A 24,580-nucleotide genomic window follows, 5' to 3' on the forward strand; every position below is an offset into this window, starting at 1 on the left:
TCTCTCTCTCTCTCTCTCTCTCTCTCTCTCTCTCTCTTCTTTCTCTCTCTCTCTCTCTCTCTCTCTCTCTCTCTCTCTCCTCTCTCTCTTCTCTCTCTCTCTCTCTCTCTCTCTCACACACACACACACTACCTCTCTCCCTCCCTCCCTCTCTTTCTCTCCCGTTTCAATTTTTTCTCTCCCTCAGTTTCAGAGTTGGATGTGAGGGCATCCTTACAGAAGAACAGGTAACAGATGTTCCCGGACTCTCCTCTGCCTCACCTTTCCTGTCTCATCTGTGTCCTATTAACTAAACTTTTTGAATCCCGACTTCTATTTCATGAGCCCATATAAGTTTACTGGGAGAAATAATTTCCTGTTTTCTCTTTTTCCATACGCCTGTTTCCTCCATTCTTCCGCCTCCTGTCATGTTTTTATGCTTTTGCTACACAGTCTTGGGAGTGTGTGTGCGTATGTGGTCGTGTGCGTGCGGTGTGTGCATGCTTTGGCTTTGTGTGTCTCTCCGACAGATCCAGTCCTCTCCCCTTCCTCTCCTCTGCGCTCTCTGAGATTCACTTGCATCCTCATTTTCACTTGCATAATTAATCCACTCACACCACCCCTCTAATTGTTGTGTTTGTTTGAGTTCTGCTCCTCATCAAAGGCTTCCTTCTCACCCCTCCTACGCCACTGTTTTCTCACGCTCACAGCTGGCCGCCATGTTGGATGTCAGGACGAGATACGCGTGGAGGTCGTCAAGGAGTACATTGTGACTGTAAGAGCGGTTAGCACGTTCTCCTCCAAGCACAGGGAGGGATTCAGGGTTCGAAGTCTGTTGTTTCCCCTCAGTCATCCCTAACCAAGAAATTTAAAGGAAATGTTTTTTTATCAATCAGTGGTTTGTAAAGACTGTAGAAGATGACTGGTTATTGATAAATGTTAGGTGCTTGAGATCTTGATTGAGCTGAAAATGAATGGACTCCCTTTGAGGTCCTAGTCAAGTCTTAAAGCAGACCCAATACCTCACATGATAATCATATTTTTGTGTGCATACCACACACACTATACACAGTATAAACACATACATGTTTTAACATAAAAATGTATAATCCATGCACCCTGACCAGCTGTTGCTAGGGAGGCAGCAAGGCAGCAATCAATGCATGATATTTGATATGGATCTTTTTATAGGTAAACTCCTTGGTTAAGGTGGAAGGTAGAAGTGATTTATAGATCTCCTATAGATCAGTGTCATCTACACAGGATTAAAAACTGTGTAGGGGACGTTCTGGGAGAGCTCATGTTTTTTGAGAACACACTGCTACACAAACTCCACAAGTCCCACATAAACAAAAAACTGCTAACACAACAGCTAGTTCTGCAAATAAAACTGTTGTTGTTTGTCAGTAACAATTCAGCCTTCTGTGTTGGCAGGGTTTAATTTTTAGGGGCCGTTACGGAGCTGTCTGAAACTGCTCAGCGTAATGTCAATGTGTGTGTGTGTGCTGTGTGTGTGTGTGTGTGTGTGTGTTATGGTAGACACAAATGTTCCAACAACCCATTGTCCAACCTTAGTTAGTGAATGCTGCTGCCAAAAAATCCATACCTCCTCCACAAAATAGTGTGAACAAAGTTGTTTCTTTCACAGTGGAATCTCTTTGTTAGGCTCATTTGCAGTCCGGCTCTCTCTTGACTGCCATTCTCCCCTTTTCTCCCCTCCTCTTTCTCCCCCTCTCCCGTCCAGCCTATCACTGGGAGTCCTCCAATTGGCTGTCTCCATCTCGCCTTCGCCCCCTGGAGGCGGGCCCCTCCCCACACTACGAATCCGGAGATGACCCTGACGCCTACAGGCGGGCAGGTAGCACACGCTCCCTCCAGCTGGACTACAGGAGGGCAAGCTCCGGCTCCGAGAGGGGCAGGGACGGGGCGCGGTGTGGGTTGGAGGAGGACCACAGAGGGGGGTTCCAGTGGGAGAGGAGGCAGACCGCCCTGAGGGGGCAGAGTCACGGGGAGGAGGGGTGGTTCGCGGGAGGGAGGAGGGGGGGGCACCAGCAAGCGAGTGGGCGCGAGAGCTGGAGGGGGCCATCGGAGGGTCTTGGGGCCCACGGCCACAGGGAATTTCCACTGTTGCACGCTCGCGACGAGGAGAGCTCCTCCCCCATCTACGAGGAGTACCGCGACAGCGTCCCCGAACCGGAGCAGGAAGCGGAGGGACACTACGACACTCTGCCTCCGACACGCCCTGCCTACGAGGGCTACCCCTCCAGCCCCCCGGGGCTTAACCTCCACCCTGCCCAGCTGTTGCCTCCGCTGCGGGCCTGGGAGGGCCAGGTGGAGGGCTGGAAGCCCCTGCAGGAGAGCCAGGGGGCTCTGGCATCTGGGATGAGCTCTAGGTCCGGGTCCGGGGACGAGCTGGAGAGACTGCTGAACCTGGTGTCTCTTAGGGCCAGGCGGGCCACACGCACTCACAGAGCCTCCGTCAGCTCCGAGCCCACCGCGGGCATGTACTGACTGACTGACTGTGGTGTGTGTAAAACACACACACCACACTCTCTCTTTCTCTCTCCCACAAATATACACACACTCACACTGTCACTTTGTGCTTCTCACACACATGAACACACACACATTCAGAGAAAACTAGAAGAACAAAAATCTATTCACAAGGTCAAAGATCTCCCCAACAACTGGATATGTTTCTTTGGGTTTCACTTAAAGGAGAACAAGCTAAATGAATGTACACATCTTCCAAGTAGAAGACTGGAAGATGGGGCAGATGAGTCCCAGGGTCACAAGCTCGGACGATCCCCCTCAAGGTGCCTGGACAGCAGAAGGGGGAGCTCGAGAGTAGAGGAGGAGAACGAGGGGAGGGAGTGGGTAGCGTAAGTACGTAAGTAGCTGGTATAGCGAGGTTGTCTTTAAAGCAGGCTACTGGTTCACCTGACTAACCGATGAGTATCGGGAGAGTATCATTGACGTGATGATCAGGTGTGTAGACAAGGTGACTTGGGAGCTGTGTGGTGGGGGTCCTCTCCTCTGAACCTGATATCCATCAGATATCCTCTCTGTACTGAACAAGGACTGTGAACTTGACAGAGGTCTGACACTGGAGAATGCCACGGCACAGTTGTAGAGTAGCTTGGCGAGATTGGGAGAGGCTGTGTTTGACTCTGTGTAGCATTAAAGCCCAGGACAGACTACTTCCTCTGTGTTCTGTGCTCCCTGAAACTGCTGTTGGTTTTAGAAAGAGACCACGTTCAACCTCCACTTTGCTGCCATTAAAAGGACATGACCAGAGATTGAACAAAGTACATTTTAGATTGCTTTACAGTTTTATTGTATGTATTTATATATATTTTTGTGGTCATTTAACTGTGACATGATAACTCTATTGGGATGATTATTTATTTGTGTTGGGGCCTAATGTTTTGGCTGTGATATATGTACAATACTTCATTATGTAATGTATTTAGGCAATATATATGTAGCTCATTGTCCCATTATCAACAACGTAAAGTTAGTAGGCTTAACCCAGTGTGTGCTGTCTGTTACCGCTCACTGCTTTGATGTTACATACAGTATGAAGCAATGATTCCCTTTCCACCACCACAAAGGTCATTGTAGATTCTGCAGAATATACGGTATCTCATAAAGCTCTCTAATAGAAAGCCAAATGTGTTTATTTGAAGTGCGTTAGATAGTTGGTTACATACATGGACAATTTATTGTCCTGGTATGTAATTGCATTACGGCGCTAATACATTAATACATCCCATACTGAAATTTAATTTACATAATTCCTTAAGTCCATGGGGGTGTACAATACAATCCTCAAGAACGACCTTGTTGGTGATGGTAAAGGCTTGGTTTTACCCGGAAACAAGCTGCGGCTCGTTCTTAAAATACAATGTCATTAGAGAGTTTGGTGAATTGTAGGTAAGGCCAGGTCCAGGTTTTTATTTAAAAAAGCCATCTCATTGGACCAACTTTTCAGTTTAGGATCTCCTGTACAGTGGAAGCTGTCAATCACTTGGAAGACTTGCTTCCTGAACCATAACTTTTTGTCTCCTATGAGGGAATTTCATCACTAAAGTAGGCCTGACAATGACAACATGAGCCTGTTTTTATGGGTTAGGGTATATACCTTTGATCAGAATGCAGACAAATGTACAGACTATTAAAAAGGTTATACTGCAACCTCTCTTTCGTGTGTTATTTTTTTCCTCCACATTTCCTGTTTACAGGGTCAATTTATCTCCTATTGAGATGTCAATTAACTCTGCATGTTTATTTTTCCAGACATGGAATCAATTAACCCTGTGCCTTTTTCACCCGGTCGCTGAATTATTTAGTTTCACTGTATAAAAATATCTTGGTGTCTGATCAGCGGTCATTCCTTACTGTTCTAAGTACCTAATTTGCACAGCTGTTTCCCTGCGCTGAGCGGTGAAACAGACAAGAATTATGAGACTAATCACATTCCCATGGCAACCAGGCGGACGCCTCAGAAAGTGGACTGTTGCCTTAGGTCATGTTGCTTTTCCGTCTGAGTTAATCAGACCTTATGTAACAATTTTTGCCTTGTGAGTTTCCACAGGGCAGAGTCCGTATGTGTGTGTGTAGTGAGTGTCTTAATTAAAGTTGTACATACATTGGGTGCAAGCATGTCATTCTCATCATGTGCACAATGCCTGTATCTCAACATATGCTGTCATACATAGTCATCCATTATTAGTGAGACAAATGCACTGAAATGTGTGCATGCCAAGGTCACCTACTATCTTCGGGTGTTATTGTCTTTTTCCTCTATGAGTTTTTTTCATCCACAAGGTGATTGAATGCATCCAAACCGGCATGTGCAAGCATGTGGGTCTGTGTGTTTAGGTTGATGTTCCAGTGGGTGTGTGCGTTCCAGTGATCCAGATGGTAGACACTATGTTGTTTCAACTCTCTCCCAGTGAGGACTTGAGCCGGAACCGGTTGGAGCAGGTTAGAAAGCTGCCAGAACCCAGAGAAAAGCAGTATCGTTCAACCACATACAAACCTCTTTTTTCTCTCCAGTGAACAATGAGGAGAGGGGCTAGGAGCAGCGATTAGCCCCGGGGTGAGCACTCATCCCTGGGGCGAAGGAGCAGGAGAGGGGGGCCTGTCAACTCACTGTGGTCCGGTTGTCTGTGTGCCCATTCCGCTCTGCTCTCGTTATTAGTAAACAACCAACACTGAGCTACCCGAGAGCCAGAGACACAAAATAACCTGGACCCAATTAATTCCAAATTCATTCATTGAAGGTCATCCTGTCGCAAAAGACACCAGTACGTTGTGGGGCTCATAGGTGGAAACCCCGGGGGGGGACACGACCCCCCCCATCCTGGGAAAAATAAGATTTAACATTTAACATATTATAATGTATGCTATGTGGTACAGCAGTAATTTTGGTGTCCCCCTCACGAATTGTTCTTGAGAGAATGTCATATAATTGTCCCCCCCAAAATTGATAGCAGATTTTCGCCACTGGTAAGGTTGGGTGTCAACCTGCCTCCACCTCTCATATGCTAAAGTCTGGAGTTTCTGGACGGTCTCAAGTTGATGGCTCTCACACCCCATTCAAGATTTGGTCTGATTGGTTGTCCTTGTGTATAAAGGGAAATGTAAAGCATTGTTCTGTGGATTCTTCATCTCCTGAGACCTTCTCCTGAGTTCTCCCTTGTCCTACTGTCCTACTCCTTGCTCACCTCTTTCTTCTCTCTGATTTACAATGATCATGGTAGAGTAGGTAAGATTTAAAGCCTTCATTTTGTAACATGTTTGCCTTGTAATTGATTTCATTCATTTCCAATGTTATTAAATGCGTATTTAATTTTAACCTTACTTTGACCATTCTTGCTCTGATCAATCTTGCTCTAGTCAAATAACTGTAATTCTATTTGTATTGGCATTATTTACATTTATGCATTTAGCAGACACTTTTATCCAAAGCGACTTCCAAGAGAGAGCTTTACAAAAGAGCATAGGTCACTGATCATAACAACGAGATAGCCCCAAACATTGCGAGCAGCCAAAACATGAAACATACATTGTGAAAAAACAAATATTTGGTTCATGCTAATACACGGTTCTGTTTCCCATCTTCCTTTAAACCATAGGGGAATTAATTTTTGCTTGTTTGGCCAATATTTAACCCCCTACAACGTCAAATGTACTGTCAAAAGATTTGGATATAAAACTTTTTTACAAAACAGGTGTATGGGTTGTGTGTGTGTGCGTGCGTGTCATGAGTTGGCTAAGTGGTCTGTCTAGATAAAAGAGAAGTTGCTAATGAATCTGTGACAGAGGCAGACTTTTAAATCCGCAGGGTCTGGGTCTCACATAACCCCCCCCCCCCCCCAGAACCCCACCGCCCACGCACTGATTGATGCAGACTCAGTAGAGGGGTGAAGGATCTTTTCGAACCTGTCATTACTTTCCTTTGAACATGGGATGGGATGGGTGGGGGTGTCCTAAGAACAAACCAATGATTGGGATGTGGGACAGACAGGGATTGGGAGAGGGATAAAGGGTGATTGAACTCAATCAATGCTGCATCGATCATGACGGCTCCTTCCCACCCCGGCCCTAATTTTCCCCCTCCTCGACACCAGAGCCTAGAGATCATCAACAGTGCTGTTTTGAGTAGTGTCTCAGATTCTTGCTCCACTCAGATACCACATGCACCATTCTCTCATCTGGGGGAAGAGGGGAGACAGGGAACAACGTCAAGCGAACACAGTGAGAACCCCCACCGAAGACACACACACAAACAGTTGTAGGGCCACCTGGTGTTTGAACCACTGGGGCTAAGCTAAGCTACTTACACCACCCTTCCTTTGCTCGTTATCCGGTCCCTTACCCTTCGTCTATCTCCATGAGCAAAACCGGAAGGGACCAGTGTTGTGGTGGATAAAGAACGGACAGAGAGAGAGAGAGGCTGGGAGGGAAGGTAAGGATTAACACACTTCCCCTGTTTATGGTTGGGGACTAGAGGGGTAGTTGTGTGGTGATTATACCCACAGGCTGTTCTCAGTAATACCAGGATTACACACACTCTGAGCAGACCTCATCTCAACATCTGCATCTGCCACTGCACACTGCTGCAGACACACAAACAGGACCACGTGCATACACACATGCAAACACACAGGCACACACGCACACTAGCGTATACATCCACAAGCACACGCATAGGTTTTCACATACTCAGGCAAACAAATAAAAGCATAAAACATATCTCGCTGACACATTTACACATCGATGTGACTAAACGGTTGAATAATTTCAACAACAGTTTGGTACCTATACCCCAGACTATCCAATGTTGAATACTCTCTCTCTCCAATGAAACAATTAGTTTTGTTCAGCAACTGTTAACAGCTGTAGGCAACAGTACATTGCAGCATATATGTGTTTGTGTATGCTTGTTGAACCCATGTCCCTTGCTGTTGTTCAGATGATTTCAAAGCAATCCTACCATAGCAGATGCAGATGGCTCATGTGTGTGCTAGTGTGTGATGTTTGTGTCTCTCTGTATGTGGGAGTGTGTACAATCACACACACACCTGTAAACTTTTATCCCTTCTAGTGATGTGACTGTCAATTTACTTAATTCTGTAAACCAAAACTTAAACTCACAGACAGTTGCCAAGGTTACACTCTTTTCCAGCAGTCGTTTTTTCCAAGTTTCCAACACCGTGACAGAGGTTGGGTAGTAGAGAGTACCTTGCACGATCATATTTTGGGGGATCCTGTAAGAGTTTCATAAATTTCAAGAAAACATAGCTTGAGGGTGAACTTCTTTCCAATCCGCCATTGGACCCAGAATGTTTTCACTTAAAACGGTTCTCCTTCGACTTTTTATCCTCTCTCTCTCTCCTCTTCTTTTTGCATGCAGTGATGGGGTGCTAGCTTGTTTGTATGTAGGATTTATGTTTCTGTTTGTGTCCCAGTAGACCGCTTTCGTGTGACTGTACAGACAGATCAATACTGAACCAAAAAATGCTATACAAATGTCCCTCTACCAAATGTGTGTTTATGTGTGGGTGTGTTTGTGTGTACACAGTGTGCGTATCGCTGACCTCTCATTCACAGACAAATCACTTCTGCTTGTCAGTCAATCAAAGATTTTTTTTCGAGGTGATTTATTTTTCATTTTTTAAACACAGTCCGGGGATCATTTAATCGTTAATTTAAGATGGTTCGAGGTAGCGTGAGGCTGAGAAGAGCTAATCCCAGTTCACATCTGCCATGACACATGCAGTGGGGCAGGGCATTATATAACCGGGTGGTACCGCCCTCAATATGTCAGAACCAGTATTGAGGTTATTGATGTCGCATTGATCGAGTCTTCCTGGCCAACTGAAGCGAGACTGTACCCCATGTTCAAAACAATATGACGACCCCCTCCCAGTATGAAAGACGCCATGTGACTATCTTTAGGAGATGGGTTGGGAGACCACCCTCAAATACTGAGTAACTAATGAATATTTTAAAAGCTCAAAGCCTTACAAAGTTAAACGCATAAAGCATTGAAAAGCCTTGGCTTTCAGCAAAGTGGGCTACGTAGTCTAGCAGGATGCTGCCCACTTGAGTGCGTGGGCATAACCCACTGTAGACTAGAGAGTCAGATGGCTGAGCAGGGAGTAAGATGGCTGAGCGGTTAGGGCGTCGGGCTATTAATCAGAAGGTTGTTGGTTTGCTTCCTGGCCGTGCCAAATGATGTTGTGTTCCTGGGCAAGGCACTTCACCCTACTTGCCTCAGGGAGAATGTCCCTGTACTTACTGTAAGTCGCTCTGGATAAGTGTCTGCTAAATGACTAAATGTAAATGTAATGTAAATGTAGACTTGTACATGTGGTTTCGTATTTGCATTAGAGTTTTATGGACCTCTAAGCTGTTTAGAAGATGTTAATATTTTTTTTAATTAATTTGTATTCTCTTCTAAAGGGAATGATGAAATGAGAACGTTTTGCTTGGCTCTGCCTGCTCTGTGCTCTGCCAGAGGGGGGGGGGGGGCGGGGGGGGGGTTGCGCTGTGCCCTGTTGTGTGTAAACTGGCTACACCAGCACCTCTGCTGGGCCTAAGATCAAACAGACTACTGTGAGATAGAGGGATGGGTGATGAAAGAAAATTAGGTGTGTGTGTGTGGGGGGGGGGGGGGGGGGGGGAACAGTGTTTAGTCATACCTAACTTAGCATGGTGTCACAGACAGGCACTACAGGCAGGAAGAGACAGCGGATATGAGAGAGAGAGAGAGAGAGAGAGAGAGAGAGAGAGAGGGGGGGGGGGGATCTTCGAAAGTGATCCACGCGCACTGAATGTTCCACTGCCCTTAGAGAAACACTGTTCTTTCTGTCCGTTTGTTACTTCACCTTTTACTGAAAGAAATTTGCTAGCATATGCGTCTGTCTAGTCTGTCTCACACTCTCCAGCTCTACCCCCCCCCCCTCTCTCTCTCTCTGTCTGTCTGTCTCTCTCTCTCTCTCTCTCTCTCTCTCTCTGCCTAAAAGATTACCAAGAGGGACGCTAGCTTCGTTTTATATTATGTGTAGTTGAAACCTTCATCCCTGCAGAGAAACGGAGAGATGGACGACCTTACCTCCCCGGAGACTGTACGATGGTATTCGACTCACTGGACCGTCTGGGTCTTGATCCCGAGCGCGATTCTTATGCTCGCCAAATAATTCGGGGTTGGCGGAACCGAACCTAATAAATTTGAGTTTACCGTTGTTTTCATTCCACACTTTGGCGGAGGAAGGCGAAAGAGGACCTTATATCGCATTACCTATTACACTCGGAACTTTTCGACGATAAAATATCTGAAATGTGACTTGAGGTGAAAAGATGCTATAAGGTTGCCTTCAGAGACTATCTGTCAGGACCGACCACTAAGGATATCAGTACCGTAGCAAGTGGACGGAGAAGCGCACTGTCTCCAGGTAGACCCGCCAAACAGACTTCCATAGAACAAAACATAGCGAGTACGTACACTTGTACTAATGCATCACGATGAACTGGTTTCATTTTGAGTGTCAACTGAATTCAACAGCTGCATTTATCGGTTTTGTTTTTCCAATGCTGCCACGGGTATCATCCTGCGATCACCAACTCCAGTGCGCTCCCTGAGAGACACAAACGTGAGCACGATATGTTTTGTTTAGGGATCACTGTTATTGGCGGCTGTGTGGAGACTTAAGGTCCAGATTGGTTTGGCTAGGGATGCCTGACTCCTTCGATATCCTGAAGAACCGGACAGACTCAGGGTCAGGGTACGGACAGGTAGAACGTGGACTGGCGGGTGAGGAGGGAACGCGTCCGGCATGGGCAATAGCGGTTCTGGCGAGTGTGTTGATCTTCACTACGGTGGTGGACGTGCTCGGCAACCTCCTCGTGATCATTTCGGTATTTAGGAACCGAAAGCTGAGGAATTCTGGTAAGGTCCGATGGCAACAAGATACATTTAAAAACATAAGCCTTACAATATATTTGAATACTTAATCACCTGTCCGATAAGTTCAGATGTAGGCTATTTGTTTAGCCTATTTCATTCATTAACACTGATCTGGTCATGTGCTGCCACATCATACTGTGTCGTTCTGAATTGATTATTTATTGAAAAGGGGGAAAACAATCGATCTCCATGTTAACATTGTTGAGCTACACACCATGTAAAGCGACTGTAAGTTAACCTTGAGAAGTGAGGTTATACAACAATGTGTATGTGTGCGTGTGCTTGAACATGTGTGTGTTGAAGCCCGGGGCTTCAGGTCTATTTCTGGTCTGTCAGCACCATTGAAACTGGTGAAAGTTAGTTCAAATTCTTAGGAGCTAATTAAGGAATAGTTAATATCCGTTGGGGGATGTAAATGTAATTAAACTGTGTATGTGTGTGCGCACATGAGTGTAGGTATGTGTGTGTGTGTGCATGAGTGTTTGAAAATCTGGTAGCGCTCATGAATATGGATCGGGATTGATACAGATATAATTTATATGATTCCCCAGGTGATTTGGTGGGTTTGTGTAGCCCATAAATCAGTTGCAATACCAGCTTCCTAGAGTAAGTGAGGGTGAATTGTCACTCTGACACTCTTTGAAGCAAAGTAGGTGATCTGAGGCTGTTAAAGAAAAGCTGACAGACAGGGAAAGTCATTATGCAGATATTTGTGTGAGTGTGTGTGTGTCACATGTAGGTATGAAACTGTGTGTTTGGAGTCTTCAAAGAGGGGCTCACTCTTTCACCAAGCTTCAATGTACTTTATAAAACATCTGTTCTTTTCTCGTTCACTGCACACGTGTGTATCACCCTTATCCCTTCCAGACTCATCAGCCTGCGTGTGAAAGTAACGTGTGTGTGTGTGGCTGTGAGTACTCAGAATAAAATGTGCCAGGTGACCCAGGCATGGGGAGAGGTACTGGGAGAGTGTTCACATGAAGGAGCAGGAACATTAAAAAGCTCCCACAGCTGTTTTTCTCTGAGTCGCTCAACACCTGACTCTGCAAGGTGGCATGCTCAGAGACGGAGGGAGAGATTAGGCCTGTTGAGGTAAAGAGAGAGGAAGAAAGTCAGAGATTGACATTGAGTTGGAGATGGCATTGGAGAGAGAGAGAGAGAGAGGTAAAAAAGATAAATGAATTGAGAATCTGATGCATGGATTACATTGATTTAATTCCATGAAGAAGAAAAAAATTGTGCGGGGGTGGGGGTGGCAGGGAATTCATACAAGAGGAACGTCCTTTTGCAAATTGCTTGGCCCTGTGCCATGTTCCGCAGCCATTATCCATTTGCCATATACAGAAGTCTTCTACTATTCCAACAGGACTCATCCCACTGATCCATTTAGCATGAGGAGAGGGAGAGTGCACACAAGACTTGCGCGTCTGTATGCACTTGTGGTCAAAGTGTTTTTCTACACTGTGCGTGTGTGTGTCTCTGTGCCGGGCTTATGCCTTTAAACTCGCATTTTTTCTGTCTGCGCGCGTGATGGCGCCTTTAAACGTGCGTGTATTGTTTCTGTCTGCGTGCGTGCGTGTGTCACTGTGTAGGTACTGCTGCTTGTTGAGTGCTGCTGACTGTTTACATCCCTCAGGGACGGTGTTATGAGTCTGAGTGGTCCAGGAGCAGGGGTGGGGAGGAAGTGACAGCAGTAGACCTTGTGGTTTCTTTTTGGAGGGCATCGTAAACCCACAGCAGCCCTCTCTATGTCTGTTCATCTCTTTCTCTCACGCTCTGGTCCTCTCCCCCCCCCCCCCCCCTCCCCCCACCATTTTCTCTCATGTCATGCTGGAAGGTTCTAGCCAACTCTCTCTCTCGTTCCCTGCTGAGCAGGGGGAGCGAAGGACAGCCCTCTGTGAGAGGGAGAGAAAGGGCTCATCATGACCCCCCCATGATGAGTGTCCCTGCTGGAGATATGGGAAGCAGCACTGACATGTGGAACTGCCATCAAACCCCTGTTATATACAACTTGGAGTGCAGCACAGCGGTAAATACGCTGTACGATAACACATGCACGTCAGCATGCACACTATACAGATACACACACAAACATTTAGCATCCCGTCCATGGACATGTCTGATTGACCTATTTCAGCTGCCAAGCTAAGGATGAGTCCTTTTTTAGCCTTTTATTCCTTCTCAAATCCTCTGCCACAGCACAACTCTCTCCTATCCATTATACATGCATTGTGATAATTTGAAGAGGCTTATATAACCATCTCTAAAGACCCCCAAGGCCATGGTGGGCGATGAGGTGGTTGAAGCGAGGGATGGGTTGGAGAAAAGAGAGAGAGAGAGTGAGTGTGACTGAAAGAAGAGAGTGAGAGCAGTGAGAGAAGTGAGGAGAGAAAGGAGAGAAGTTGGATGAGGAAAACAGGGAGAGGTGTAGTTGTGGTGCTGCGCCAGTGTCGAAGTTGAACAGAGTTTGACGCGAGGGAGAGGCCGAAAAGATAAAAGTACAGCGTGGAAGAGGAGGAAAAAGGGACGTGTGGGGATGAAGGAAGTGAGAGACAAGAGAAGGAAGAACATGAATGACTTTGGCCGCAACCACACAACACTGAGTTGACAAAGCTCGAAAAGTCCCACAGAAAGCAACCCCTCTCTCTTTTCCTTCACTTCGTTCACCCTCCTGTTCCCTCGTTCCATCTCTCTCTCCCTCGTTCTCCTCACCCCCTCCCTCCTCTCGCTCCCTCTTCTTTCTAACTGCACCTGTTTAGGAGAGTGTGTACCCTTCAATATGAACCGATTCAAGCACTGTGGTTGACATGTTCAGAAAAGCTGGATTCCCACTCCCACGCACATTCAAAGCCTTACCACACTTCACACCCCGTTTTCAGCTGAGCTGTCTTAAAATGCTGTTAAACTTGAAGTAGACAAAGACATCAATACAGTAGCTATAGTGAAAAATGTACCGACCACAATCACAGAAAAGCCTTGCGTGACAGTAATTGTGTAAGTAGACTGTCCCGCTGTGAGCTGCAGTGTCCTCAGTTGTAAAAATAATGCATGACTTGATGTCAGGAAATCACTGCTCCAGTTGCTACGAGGCAAAGTCTCTTAACGCAAAGTATTTTGAGAACTGACATTAAGGATGTACTACAGAGAACTGCGGTCTTTTATTTGCATTGAACAAATCAAGGCTCAAGCTCTGTCTTTTCCAACTTGGTGACAACGGAGAGGTTTTGTGAAGTAGTTGAAAGGAAAACACTAATGGAAAAACACTTCTCATCCTTTTCCGAATGAGATCTGTTTTATCACTAATAAGGCCTTTTCTACTTCTGAGCGAAAGGAGATCTTTTTGTAGATATGCAGTTACAACTTGAGTTTTTAATCTACATAAGAGAGATGGGAACACGCGTGTGTACAAAGAAGCCTCCCCGTTGACCTCATTGATGTCACGAAAAAAAAAAAATCACTCTTCGAAGACACTGTGGAAACCAAGGTCTCACATTTTAAGGATTTGATTTGATTTCATACTCAGACAAATTTATGTGTGCTTTCTGAAGCCTTCACTGACATTGCTTGCATGCAAACAGCAAAGAAAGTAGAATTTTATTGAAATTAGTGCCAATTTATGTCTTTTTGAGCAGTTTGGAACTACTGTTGTGCTACTGTAGCAGGTGGTTGGCTTTGCATAATTGATGAAAATCAGACTTGTTTTCTACCTTCAACATTCCGTCAAGCCATTGACTCAATTGACATCTCTGTATGGGCCTATTAGATAACGTATCTGTATGGTAAATAATAAAAAGAATACATACAATTGCTAATAATGTCAGGTTAACATACATAATTTATGCGACTGACTTGTTTTCTGAAAGTATGTGCACGTGAGCTGTGAATCCCAGTCTGAAGGGTAATATCATCATTCTTAAATGTCACGAGTCAGAGCGCCCTGAGCCTCTTAAGGCCTTCATTGTCTGCGCATTTGTCAACTAGAATTAATTACGACTTCGCCGGCAAGTTCCTCAGACGTCAGACAAAATCAGATGGCAGCGACGACGGTGCCTTTTTACGTAAGACAGAGAAAGTCAGCCATAGGGGCTGAAACTGAGCAGAAAGACCCCATGGAACATTTGTTTTGAGTAGCCAAGCAGATGAGCTGTCATTCTGTTGTTCAGGTTCAACAAATTGGGACAGGCTCTGGGGGTGTTTTTGGTTTTATGCCGAACACGGAATAAAACTGAAACTTGTATTATTCCCTCAGCATGCAGGCCACAAAAAGTTGGGTTTATCTCCTGATGGGGATTAACCGTAAAAGAGAACGCTTTCATACAATGTATTCTCCGTCCATTTATTTGATCATCACAATTCATGTGTATCTTCGAGTGTGTGTGTGCTCAGGTTTGTTCTTGGTGACGTGAGCGGTGCAACACGCTCGGTATGTCACGGACCGCAGAGTATTAGGACTCATTGACGCTCATCTCTCCACAGGCTTTGTCCGTTCCAGCTTGCATCGGAGGAACTGCATTGTGACGCCATCTGTTTCCTTCCAGTTGATGTCTCGCCATGCCTACCCTCGAAACTTCTCTCTTCCCTCTCTTGCTTTTTTGAAGAGAACATCAAAACTGGCAATTCATGGGTGCAAACCATCAAGCCTGTCCATCACAGCTTTTCAATGTGTCCTTATGTTACTTACCCATATACCCCCCCCACACACACACACACACAAACACACACACATACCCTTCCTTAGAAATTATCCCTGGTCAACTCCAGAGACAACTTTTAATCACCACACTTTGATGTACTGTGGTTCCTCTCATTTTACAGAAAAGAGAGGCATGAGCAATAGGAAAATAAGAGGGGGAGAGAAAGTGAGAAAGTGAGAGAGAAGGGAGGGAGGTAGAGAGAGTTGGAACTGCTAACACAGGGCATTGTAGCCAGGCCAGCATTCTCTGTAAGAGTGCTTTGTCATGTCCTGTTTGATCATGCTCAAATGTTGACTGCACACCGACGTGTTCGAAGATGAAGAATCTTGTGAACTGTAGTGAATCCTCCACAGCTGTGATCCTAAGAAGGATGAACGCCCTGGAAAAGTGAAGAGTCTCCGTTTGCTCCACCTAGCAAAGTGATTTTACCTCATCTTTTGTTGTTGAAAGCACTTTTTGTCAGACTTACTCTCTCACCTCTCGTTCTCGATCTTCCTGGACTTGTCTCTGTCTCTTCCTCTCTCCGTCTGTCACGCACAGACACTCACACGCACATAAAGACACGTGCGTGCACAAACACACAACATAGACACACACACAAATACACACTGTGGTGCCAAACTGAATCATCTCGCCAGTTCATCATCCCAGATTCAGATATAGTCTGGGCTGTGCTCAGCGAGCGCTAAGCAGTTCGTTGGGACTTCCTGCAGTGCTGTTGAGCTAGCGGGAGGTGAGGCCCTCGTTAGCTGGTCGTAACATCTCTTCCGACACCCGGGCTGTTCACCACGCACTGCGGGATACTCAACCCTTATCAATCGGGCAGCTCCATGACAATGGCAGAGGCCAACCGAAATGCCGTTGGTCCAGTGCTCCCCCAACCCCCCCACCAGTCCACAATCCCTTGGAATTATAAAGTTGAGGGCCATAAAAGCCCTATACATCGACACGCTCCTTCTGCAACCCCTCCACCCCACCAATCAGTCCTCCCTTATTCTTCCTGTATGCTCTTGCGTGGGGGATAACTTAAACATCCTGTCTGCATGCCCGGAAAGCTGCCAAGCTGATGACGAACAACTGAAATGGTAAACAGAGGATTAGCGTGTCCCTGCGTCCAAGGCGTTCTAGTTGATAGCAGGAGTCAGACTTTTTCTATAGCGCCACCTGGTGGGAACATGAGGAATTCTGCAAACCCAGCATAGTTTGTTGCCTCATCAGTGGGTTCGGCTTCTTCATCTGCTTTCGTGCCTCTCTTTAACTGTCTAAGACAAGGAGGGTACATCTGCGCCTTGACGCTGTGCTGTTTTATTTATTTTTGTCTCTGTCTTTCTGTCTCTTTCACTCATTCCACACTCTGTTGTCTCTGTGAAATGTTACATTTACATTTAGTCATTTAGCAGACGCTCTTATCCAGAGCGACTTACAGTACACTCAGCGAAGTACAGGGACATTCTCCCCGAGGCAAGTAGGGTGAAGTGCCTTGCCCAAGGACACAACGTCATTTTGCACAGCCAGGAATCAAACCAGCAACCTTCGGATCACTGGAGAATTACTTACTGGCAGGGTAAAAACTTGGCACCAAGAACCATGAGACAGGCCAACATGCAGGCAGACAGGCCAGTTCAGCACCATGGACAAGGCTTGCTCACTGACAGGTTCAGCACCATGGACAAAGCCGGCTCACTGACAGGTTCAGCACCATGGACAAAGCCGGCTCACTGACAGGTTCGGCACCATGGCAGAACGTAATGGCTGGACAGAGAGAACTGCGTGTTCTCTTCCCGCCCAAATACCCTTGTTAGTGTGAGATCTATCTCTCGCCCCCTCTCATTGTTTGCGGGTGTGTGTTTTTGTGTGTTAGTGCGTGTTTACGGGGCCAAGGAGGGGTCATCCACCATAGTTTTAATCCGCACGGTGGTCTGCTATACTCTCTAGCTAATAGAGACTGTATACCGTGTTCACAACAGTCTTACCGAGTTAAGGGCTGGAGGTCAACTCGGGTGGTCAACTTCGACTTTTCAAACTTTTTTGTGTTATTGCTTTCCTAACTAATTGCTACTCACTTTCTCATTAAAACATTGTCTTCCACATCAGCGTACAGACAATTCCCCCCAAAATTACTCCTTGTTTTTTCGTTGTAATTAATGACTTCATTATGGGAATGGTGTTTAAATCAAAGGATGAATAAATCAAGGACAACACAACAGAATCCGTATTAATCCAGTGTGAGCAGTTACAAATGAGGATTACCTTGTAGCGATTAGAATGAGATGATTTTGTACCTTTTGAGCCGGTTTGACAAGCGCTCGTTGGTTTTCCATACTGTACGTCTGTTTTCCCTTTCCTGTTGCAGTGCATCGGTTGACATGAGAGGAATAGGAAACAAATGCAGAGTAATTTCGTTACCAGATGTCAATTTGATGAACATCTTACTATAGATTTTTGCCGCCGGATATTTTTCCCTGGCATTATCACGGCCATTTACAGTCCGGAACATACTGTACAGGCTTGGAAAACCCATGCATTTTATATGGGCACATGCACCACAATCAAGGGTTTGAACCATCCGCAGTTGTGGTTTTCTGTGTCTGTGCACATGCGCATGTTCAAATGAATGGGAACACAACAAGCTTTTACATATTCATACAAAAAAACTGTCTACCCCAAAATCTGCAAATAGGTTCATCATGCCATGTTTCAATCCAGAGAGTTGTATACTTTCATATACACACTCATTTTTCTGTTTTCTATCCATCTAGTAAAGTAGTTCCTACCTCTGGTGAAGGTGAAGGTAAACAGCTGGAATGAACATGCCAGTAGAAAAGGTTTACTACATCATTTGTTGACAGTCCTACTTTATTATAAACATTTTTCTCTTTAACAACTTGCTACTTAAATTATAGTCTTTTGAACACTAGATCTTGGCTGTCACAGTCTTTATGTTACCCATAAAACCAATACCATTAGAGGATATAACACACACACACACACACAAACAATGTACAGTCTCCCCAGTCCTGACCCAATGCAGTTATTTTCCACCCTTGTATCCTGTGCATTGGGACCAACATAACCCTGTCTTCTGCCTCCTGTCTGGTTCAACCCTTCCGTACGGTTCAAGTCTGATACGGTACCAATCCATGACCTCCAGAAGAGCGTCATAGCTTAGCCTTTTTACTAAACCGCCCGGACCTGAGAGTTATGGCAAACCCTGTCTTGCTGTCTGTCTTTTACAGTCTGCTTAGGCCCATAAAACAGATGGAAGGGTGGAATGGACACGGGCAGATGAAGGAGGAGGAGAAAAGCAGCAGGCGTCCTAAATCACTGTTCTTTTAGATTAGGAGACAGATGAGGGAAATTAGCTGAGCATGAAAGTCTGGAAGAGAGAGAGCTTCTACTACCATGCCTGGTGGTCTTGTCGTTCTGGTCGGGCAGGAATGACTGCACTTAATACTTTTCTTAGTCCTTAAATTCAGATGGCAGACTCACAACATTGTAAGTATTTGTTTATCCAGTTTGGGGTGGCCAGTTGACCTTTTCCTGTGAAACACTTTGGTACAGTTTAACTTGATAGCTCCCTTTTTATTGGTGGTGATTGAACTAATTTAGATAATATGGGGCGTTTCATATGCAAATACTTTTGTTTGTGCACAAGCTTATACACTAAGAACAGGTGATATTTATCAAGAAAAATCTCCTAGAAGTGTGCGTACGCCGCTCGTACCAATGTTTGATAAATCGCACTTGGAACTGTTACTGGGAATATTCCAAGCCTCCGCCTAAGAACAATTTCTACACACGCTTGATCCCAGTTCCCTGAATAATGATAATAATAATTATGGAACAAGAAAATAAAGGAAAGAAAAATAATTTTTCCCTAAAGGAAATGTGGAGGTTTTGGTTTTTCCCAAAAGGAAATGGAGGTTTTGGTGTCGGAGGTTGAGTGCAACCACAACATTTTATTCGGAACACTTAGCGGTGCTTTGACGGTTTGACCACCCAAAAAAAAATCATTGTTTGGGAAAAGGTAGCGATTGCTGTTAACTCAGCATCTTCTCAGAGACGCTCGTTGGCAGAAATATGAAAAAAGTAGTTTGATTTAAAATCAAGTGATTTTAAACTTTTCAAAAAAGTCATAGTTGTCTCTCAAAATGCGCTCTTGACGAAATGCAGCGTGTGCTGAATCCTTTAAACACAGCTAGATCTGCCATCTTCATAATAGATATTCCGTGTTAATTGACCATCTTTTATAGTGGTCCACGAGCATTACCTATTGTTGTATCATACATTACACTACATTACATCAATTCCCCAATATTAACAATTCCCTTTATGGTGTTCATTATATCATTACAATATTTCATGAATTCAATATTTCATGGAAATCCTTGCAAAATGCTTTCATTATTGATTTCAATCTTATAGGCCTACATTGAGTTCCCGTGTTCACGATGCAATTGCCTTGTTTCACCACTTGAAATTGTTCGTACTCAGCTACGCATAGTTTTGACCAGAGGTGGAAAAAGTAATAAAATACTGTACTCAAGTAAAAGTACCAATACTTTGATGAAATATTACTCAAGTACAAGTGAAATTACCTATCTGAAAGATTACTAAAGTAAAAGTAATAAGTAGTTCATTTAAAATGTAGCCTACTTTAAGTAAAAGTTACTTAGTTACATAAAAAATCTATATATGTCAAACGGGGCGGGGCATACTCTCCCATGTAGTGAAAATATGACAAGGGGTCATAAATCCAAAACTATTTTGTTTTAATTAAATAAAAATCTATAAAAATGTATACAAATCTATACAAATGCAACAACAACATATAACATGTCACATATGATATGTAATACCCTTATAAACGTGTAATTTTAGGACAGAACATTACATAAAACGTTTTCAAACAATCAATTGAAAGTGAGGGCCATACAACAGTTAATAAGCACATCAAGGCCAAATCAAGTGTTTGACTCCATAAATGACTAAAATATAACAAAAATATCGCTGTCGGGGACATTTCTGAAAAAAAAGCAAAATACTCTGATGGCAGGCTGGGAGCTTAATGTCTAATACTTGTAAAATTGCTACAGCCTACAGCTAAGACAGCCAGGAAGCTACAGAGCTACAGTCTGGGGGCATGTTCATTAGCCTCCATCATGTTCATAACCCAAGAGTGTAGCACTTCAGTTGCCAGGCTGCGTTAGCTGCTGGCTGTAGCAACTCGAGCTACATAAACCCGATTGTTTTCGGGGTTTTTGTCCGTACCGCCAGTAGGACATTTTTTTTTTTACTCATGCAATGGATGGGATTTGTAATCTAGCGAAATACAATACTTGACTCAAAACGTAATCAAGTAAATTTTAAATGACCGATTTTAAAAACTACTTGAAAAATAAAAATTACACAACAAAACTACTCAATACAGTAATGTGAGTAAATGTATTTAGTTACTTTCCACCTCTGGTATTGACGATTCTTAGATTTACGCACCCTTCCAAGAAGTCTCTTGTCATGATAAATAGAAAATTTTGCGTGGATCCATTCTTACGCACGTTTTACGCACATATTAGTGCGTACGAACGGTTGATAAATGAGGCCCCTGGTCTCTCTATCATTTTCTTGACATAGATTTCTCTCCCACCTGTCTTTCTCTGGTCTCACCTTAACACAATATATTTTCCCTTGTTCAAGGACACATCATAACCCTCAAACCCACAGGTCTTTTTCTTCCCAGCGAAAAGGAATCTAAATGCAAACAAAGTCAGTCGCCGTGGCAATCTTTCCACAGTATCTGTACTGGTAGGCCTCGCCGAGGTGTGTCTAAACGGCAGCTTTGGGCTTCATTCCTGATTTGTGTAACGTGATTACAATATGATTTTAGAATTCCAAACTCTTCATAATGAGAACATGTCATTATAATGACACTAATCCATGGCTTATTGAACAGTTGACTTTGGTGTAGCACCGGCGTGATAGGATGTGTGTGTGTGCACACCTTCCTGCTTGATCACAGATGTTCATCTTTCATTTCTTGCCCTGTGAAAAATAGCAGCAAAGCTTATCAGGCTTACAGCTGAATGGTAGAGGATTCCAGCTAGTGTGTTATGTGACACAAGCACACAATAATTTCTCACGTTTTCCTGTTTTTGTCAGAGTAGCTCATTTGTGTGTGTGTGTGTGTGTGTGTACCGCCACCGGCTGAGTGACACTTCTTATCAACAGGTCGTCTCAATCAGCCGCAGTTTACGTAAAGACCAAGCAGAGGTCTCAACAGATTGTGTGCGCATGCACGTCTGGCTAAGTGTGCCCTTCCAATGTGGGTCTGACAGTAATCCCCAGAACATGTTAGAGAGAGAGAACATGAATGAGAGAAATCGAGAGAGAACGAGAGAGAACGAGAGAGAGAACAATAGATAGAAAGAGAGATTGGATGTCTGCTTTCTGCAAGTGAGTGAGTGTGATCGTGGGTGAGACAGAAATTTGGTTGTGCTCTCCCACACGGCAATCAGCACAAAAAGCACTCGTTCACATGGGTCTGGCGTGTAATATTATTTTACAGGGAATACATTGATTGTGGCTCTGAGTTTTATCAGTGTGTGCGTGTGTGATCATTAAGCGGAGGATAGAGATGGTGTGGAGGGTGAGTACAAGAGATAGCGAGGGATAGTGAAACTTTGGGATGAAGATGGATGGCATGATAAAAGCTGTGTAATCAAATGCAGTCTTGATTTCATTAAAATGAAAAAACGAGAAAATGGCACATGTGCACACGCACACACGAAATAAGACTATGGCCTCTGTGCCAGTACGAATTTCTCAGTCATTGTTCAGGGGAAGCTTGATGATGATAGGAAATAAGTTGTATAGTGGAGAGGTTACGAAATGTCACTCTTTTGCTTTACTTGCTTTTTCAGAAGGCGTGCGTGTCCTCCAATTTATATGCAAATGCATTCTGTGGTAGTGTTGGTGTGTGACTGTCTTGCAGAGATGTCAAGGGGAGTTAGCTGATGAGAAAGGGGAAATTCCGGTTAACTGGACTCATTTGCCATGATTGTAACACCTCGACATTCACCTGGTGCTGTTGTACAGACTATAAGTGGCTCCATGTAAAACAAGTTACTGTTGAACTGAATAGGGGTCATCAGGAAATTTCTGGTATGTAAAGAAAGCTTTTTTTCCTCTATTTCTTTGTCTTCCGTCTGACCTTTGATGTCTCCGTTTCTCCCTCCTCAGGTAATGTGTTTGTGGTTAGCCTGGCGTTTGCAGACCTGGTGGTGGCTTTCTACCCATACCCCCTGGTCCTCTATGCACTCTTTCACGACGAATGGTCCCTCGGTGACACGCAGTGCATGGTGAGAAATTTTTCGCCGTATTTATACATTGAAATCTGAAAAAGGAAGAGAAAATGGATCAGATATTCATTCTCCTGCTCTTTTCTCTTTTTCTTTCATCCTGTTCTTTGGTTTAAATCTCTTCTCCCGTCGCCCTCATACTTACACAATTCCATCCCCCTGTCCTCTCACCCCACCCACTCCTACCACCCCAATACACACACGGACATACATATACATGCATACACACACACAAACAACCACACACAAACACACGCATAATACACACCCATCCACCCACACACATACACGTAGGTGAGTGGCTTCCTCATGGGTCTCAGCGTGATCGGCTCCATCTTCAACATCACTGGCATCGCCGTGAACCGCTACTGCTACATCTGCCACTCTTTCTCCTACCACCGCCTATACAGCTGCCGCAACACGCTGCTCTTCGTCGCCCTAATCTGGCTGCTCACCGTCCTGGCCATCCTCCCCAACCTGTTTGTGGGCTCCCTGCGCTATGACCCCAGGGTCTACTCCTGCACTTTTGCCCAGAACGTCAGCAGCTCCTACACTGTGGCCGTGGTGGTGATTCACTTCCTGGTCCCCATCGCCGTGGTGACATTCTGTTACCTACGAATATGGGTGCTGGTCATCCAGGTGGGTGTGTTCCTGGTTTGCTGCCTTGGGATCTGTGCTGTCATTTGCTGAGATGTGTCTCATGATGACTTGAGACTTCCTGGATTGCTAGGAAGTTGAGATTTCTGTTTGACATTGCTAACTCTTTGTCTGTGTCTCACGTAGGTGCGGAGAAAAGTGAAGACCAACGAGGGCCCCCGCCTTAAACCGAGTGACATGCGGAACTTTGTCACAATGTTTGTGGTCTTCGTTCTATTCGCCATCTGCTGGGCTCCACTCAACCTGATTGGCTTGGCTGTAGCCATAGACCCGCCTCGTCTGGCCCCTCGCATCCCTGAGTGGCTGTTTGTGGTCAGCTACTTCATGGCTTACTTCAACAGCTGCCTGAATGCCATTATCTATGGCCTCCTCAACAGAAACTTCCGGAACGAGTACAAGCGCATTATCACGTCCGTGTGGGTGTCGCGCCTGCTGTACACAGAGACGTCACGTGCCGCCACAGATGCCGGTAGAAGCAGACCGTCCCCGGGGCCGCAGTTTAACAACAACGAGTCATTCAAAGACCTGAAAGACAGAAGTCTGAAATCTTAGCTTGAACGGACCCTCTGTCTGGTAACTGTGGCTGGCATCTCCTTTAGAGAGTCTTTGGTATAGCATTAATGTACGTAAGACACACTCCGAACTGTGACCTGAAATGTCCATTCTTTTGTAATAGGCTGCCTGCCTTTGTCTTGTGGTGATGTTAATTTGAACTTGTGAGGCAAAGGTTCTTATGAAGGTTTACCATATCTAACACCTTTAGATGCGTGAGTTCTAAATATTTCCGACGGTCCCCACAGCGTAAGTAATTTTTCCGAAACGGAAGCTAGCTAGCTTTAATTAGCTTCCATTACCTAGTTACATAGCATAACACTTCTAGCACTGTTACTACAATGCTAGTGTTACTTATTATCTTCCTCATTGGTACATTTTGAAGCCATACCAAAGAACTTATATTGACAAGAAGTGAAAGCCAATAGAACGCTCCATTGCAACAACAGTGCCCAGTAGCAGCGCTACGTTTCCGCCATTTTGGAGTGAAAGCGACTCGGCAGTCCACTAGCTTGCTGTTGCTTTGGCAATATCAGCTGCTTTCTTTAAAAAAAACAGAATGATGACAACACAGTATAACGTAATCATTTGACTAGTGATCATCGAATCCCTTTTAACAGTTTATTTCACAGACTTACAGACAAGTCTTCCACTTTTTTTCCACAAAAAAAGTTTGGTTTCAAATTCTTTAAAGCACATTTTCTATTGCGTTTGGCTGTGAGATTCGTTGATTTTGGGTGTCCAAGATATGATGGATTCTCATCTGTATCAAGAGTCTAGCCATGTACAGGGCTCGACATTAAGGCTTGTCTGGGGATTTTTTTGTAGGTCTGGAAGAGAAGTGTAGGCCTACTTGCCCC

The 24,580-nt window shown here is 44.8% G+C and overlaps 2 protein-coding genes across 2 annotated transcripts in view; both read left to right on the forward strand.

Moving 5' to 3' along the window:
* The window catches only part of LOC136963525 (protocadherin Fat 3), a 50,661-nt gene extending 48,171 nt beyond the window's left edge, over positions 1-2,490 (forward strand). The window contains exon 49 of the mRNA XM_067257677.1: positions 1,724-2,490. Coding sequence (XP_067113778.1) covers positions 1,724-2,490 — 767 coding nt within the window. The remainder of the gene's footprint in view (positions 1-1,723) is intronic.
* A 7,737-nt stretch (positions 2,491-10,227) lies between these two features.
* LOC136962993 (melatonin receptor type 1B-B-like) lies at positions 10,228-23,720 on the forward strand. The gene is made up of 4 exons (XM_067256944.1): positions 10,228-10,441; positions 22,393-22,511; positions 22,806-23,150; positions 23,295-23,720. Exons 1-4 carry the CDS (start codon positions 10,228-10,230, stop codon positions 23,718-23,720), a joined length of 1,104 nt encoding a protein of 367 aa, XP_067113045.1.
* The last annotated feature ends 860 nt before the right edge of the window (positions 23,721-24,580 follow it).

Source organism: Osmerus mordax, chromosome 19, assembly GCF_038355195.1.
Source record: "Osmerus mordax isolate fOsmMor3 chromosome 19, fOsmMor3.pri, whole genome shotgun sequence".
Classification (NCBI taxonomy): Eukaryota; Metazoa; Chordata; class Actinopteri; order Osmeriformes; family Osmeridae; genus Osmerus; species Osmerus mordax.

What these genes read in the sequence shown, in the direction of transcription:
- LOC136962993 (XM_067256944.1), top strand. Translation starts at nt 10,228, where the DNA reads ATGCCTGACTCCTTCGATATCCTGAAGAACCGGACAGACTCAGGGTCA. An exon ending in CCGAAAGCTGAGGAATTCTG is followed by an intron (nt 10,442 to 22,392) that starts GTAAGGTCCGAT and finishes CTCCCTCCTCAG; the next exon opens with GTAATGTGTTTGTGGTTAGC. An exon ending in TCGGTGACACGCAGTGCATG is followed by an intron (nt 22,512 to 22,805) that starts GTGAGAAATTTT and finishes ACATACACGTAG; the next exon opens with GTGAGTGGCTTCCTCATGGG.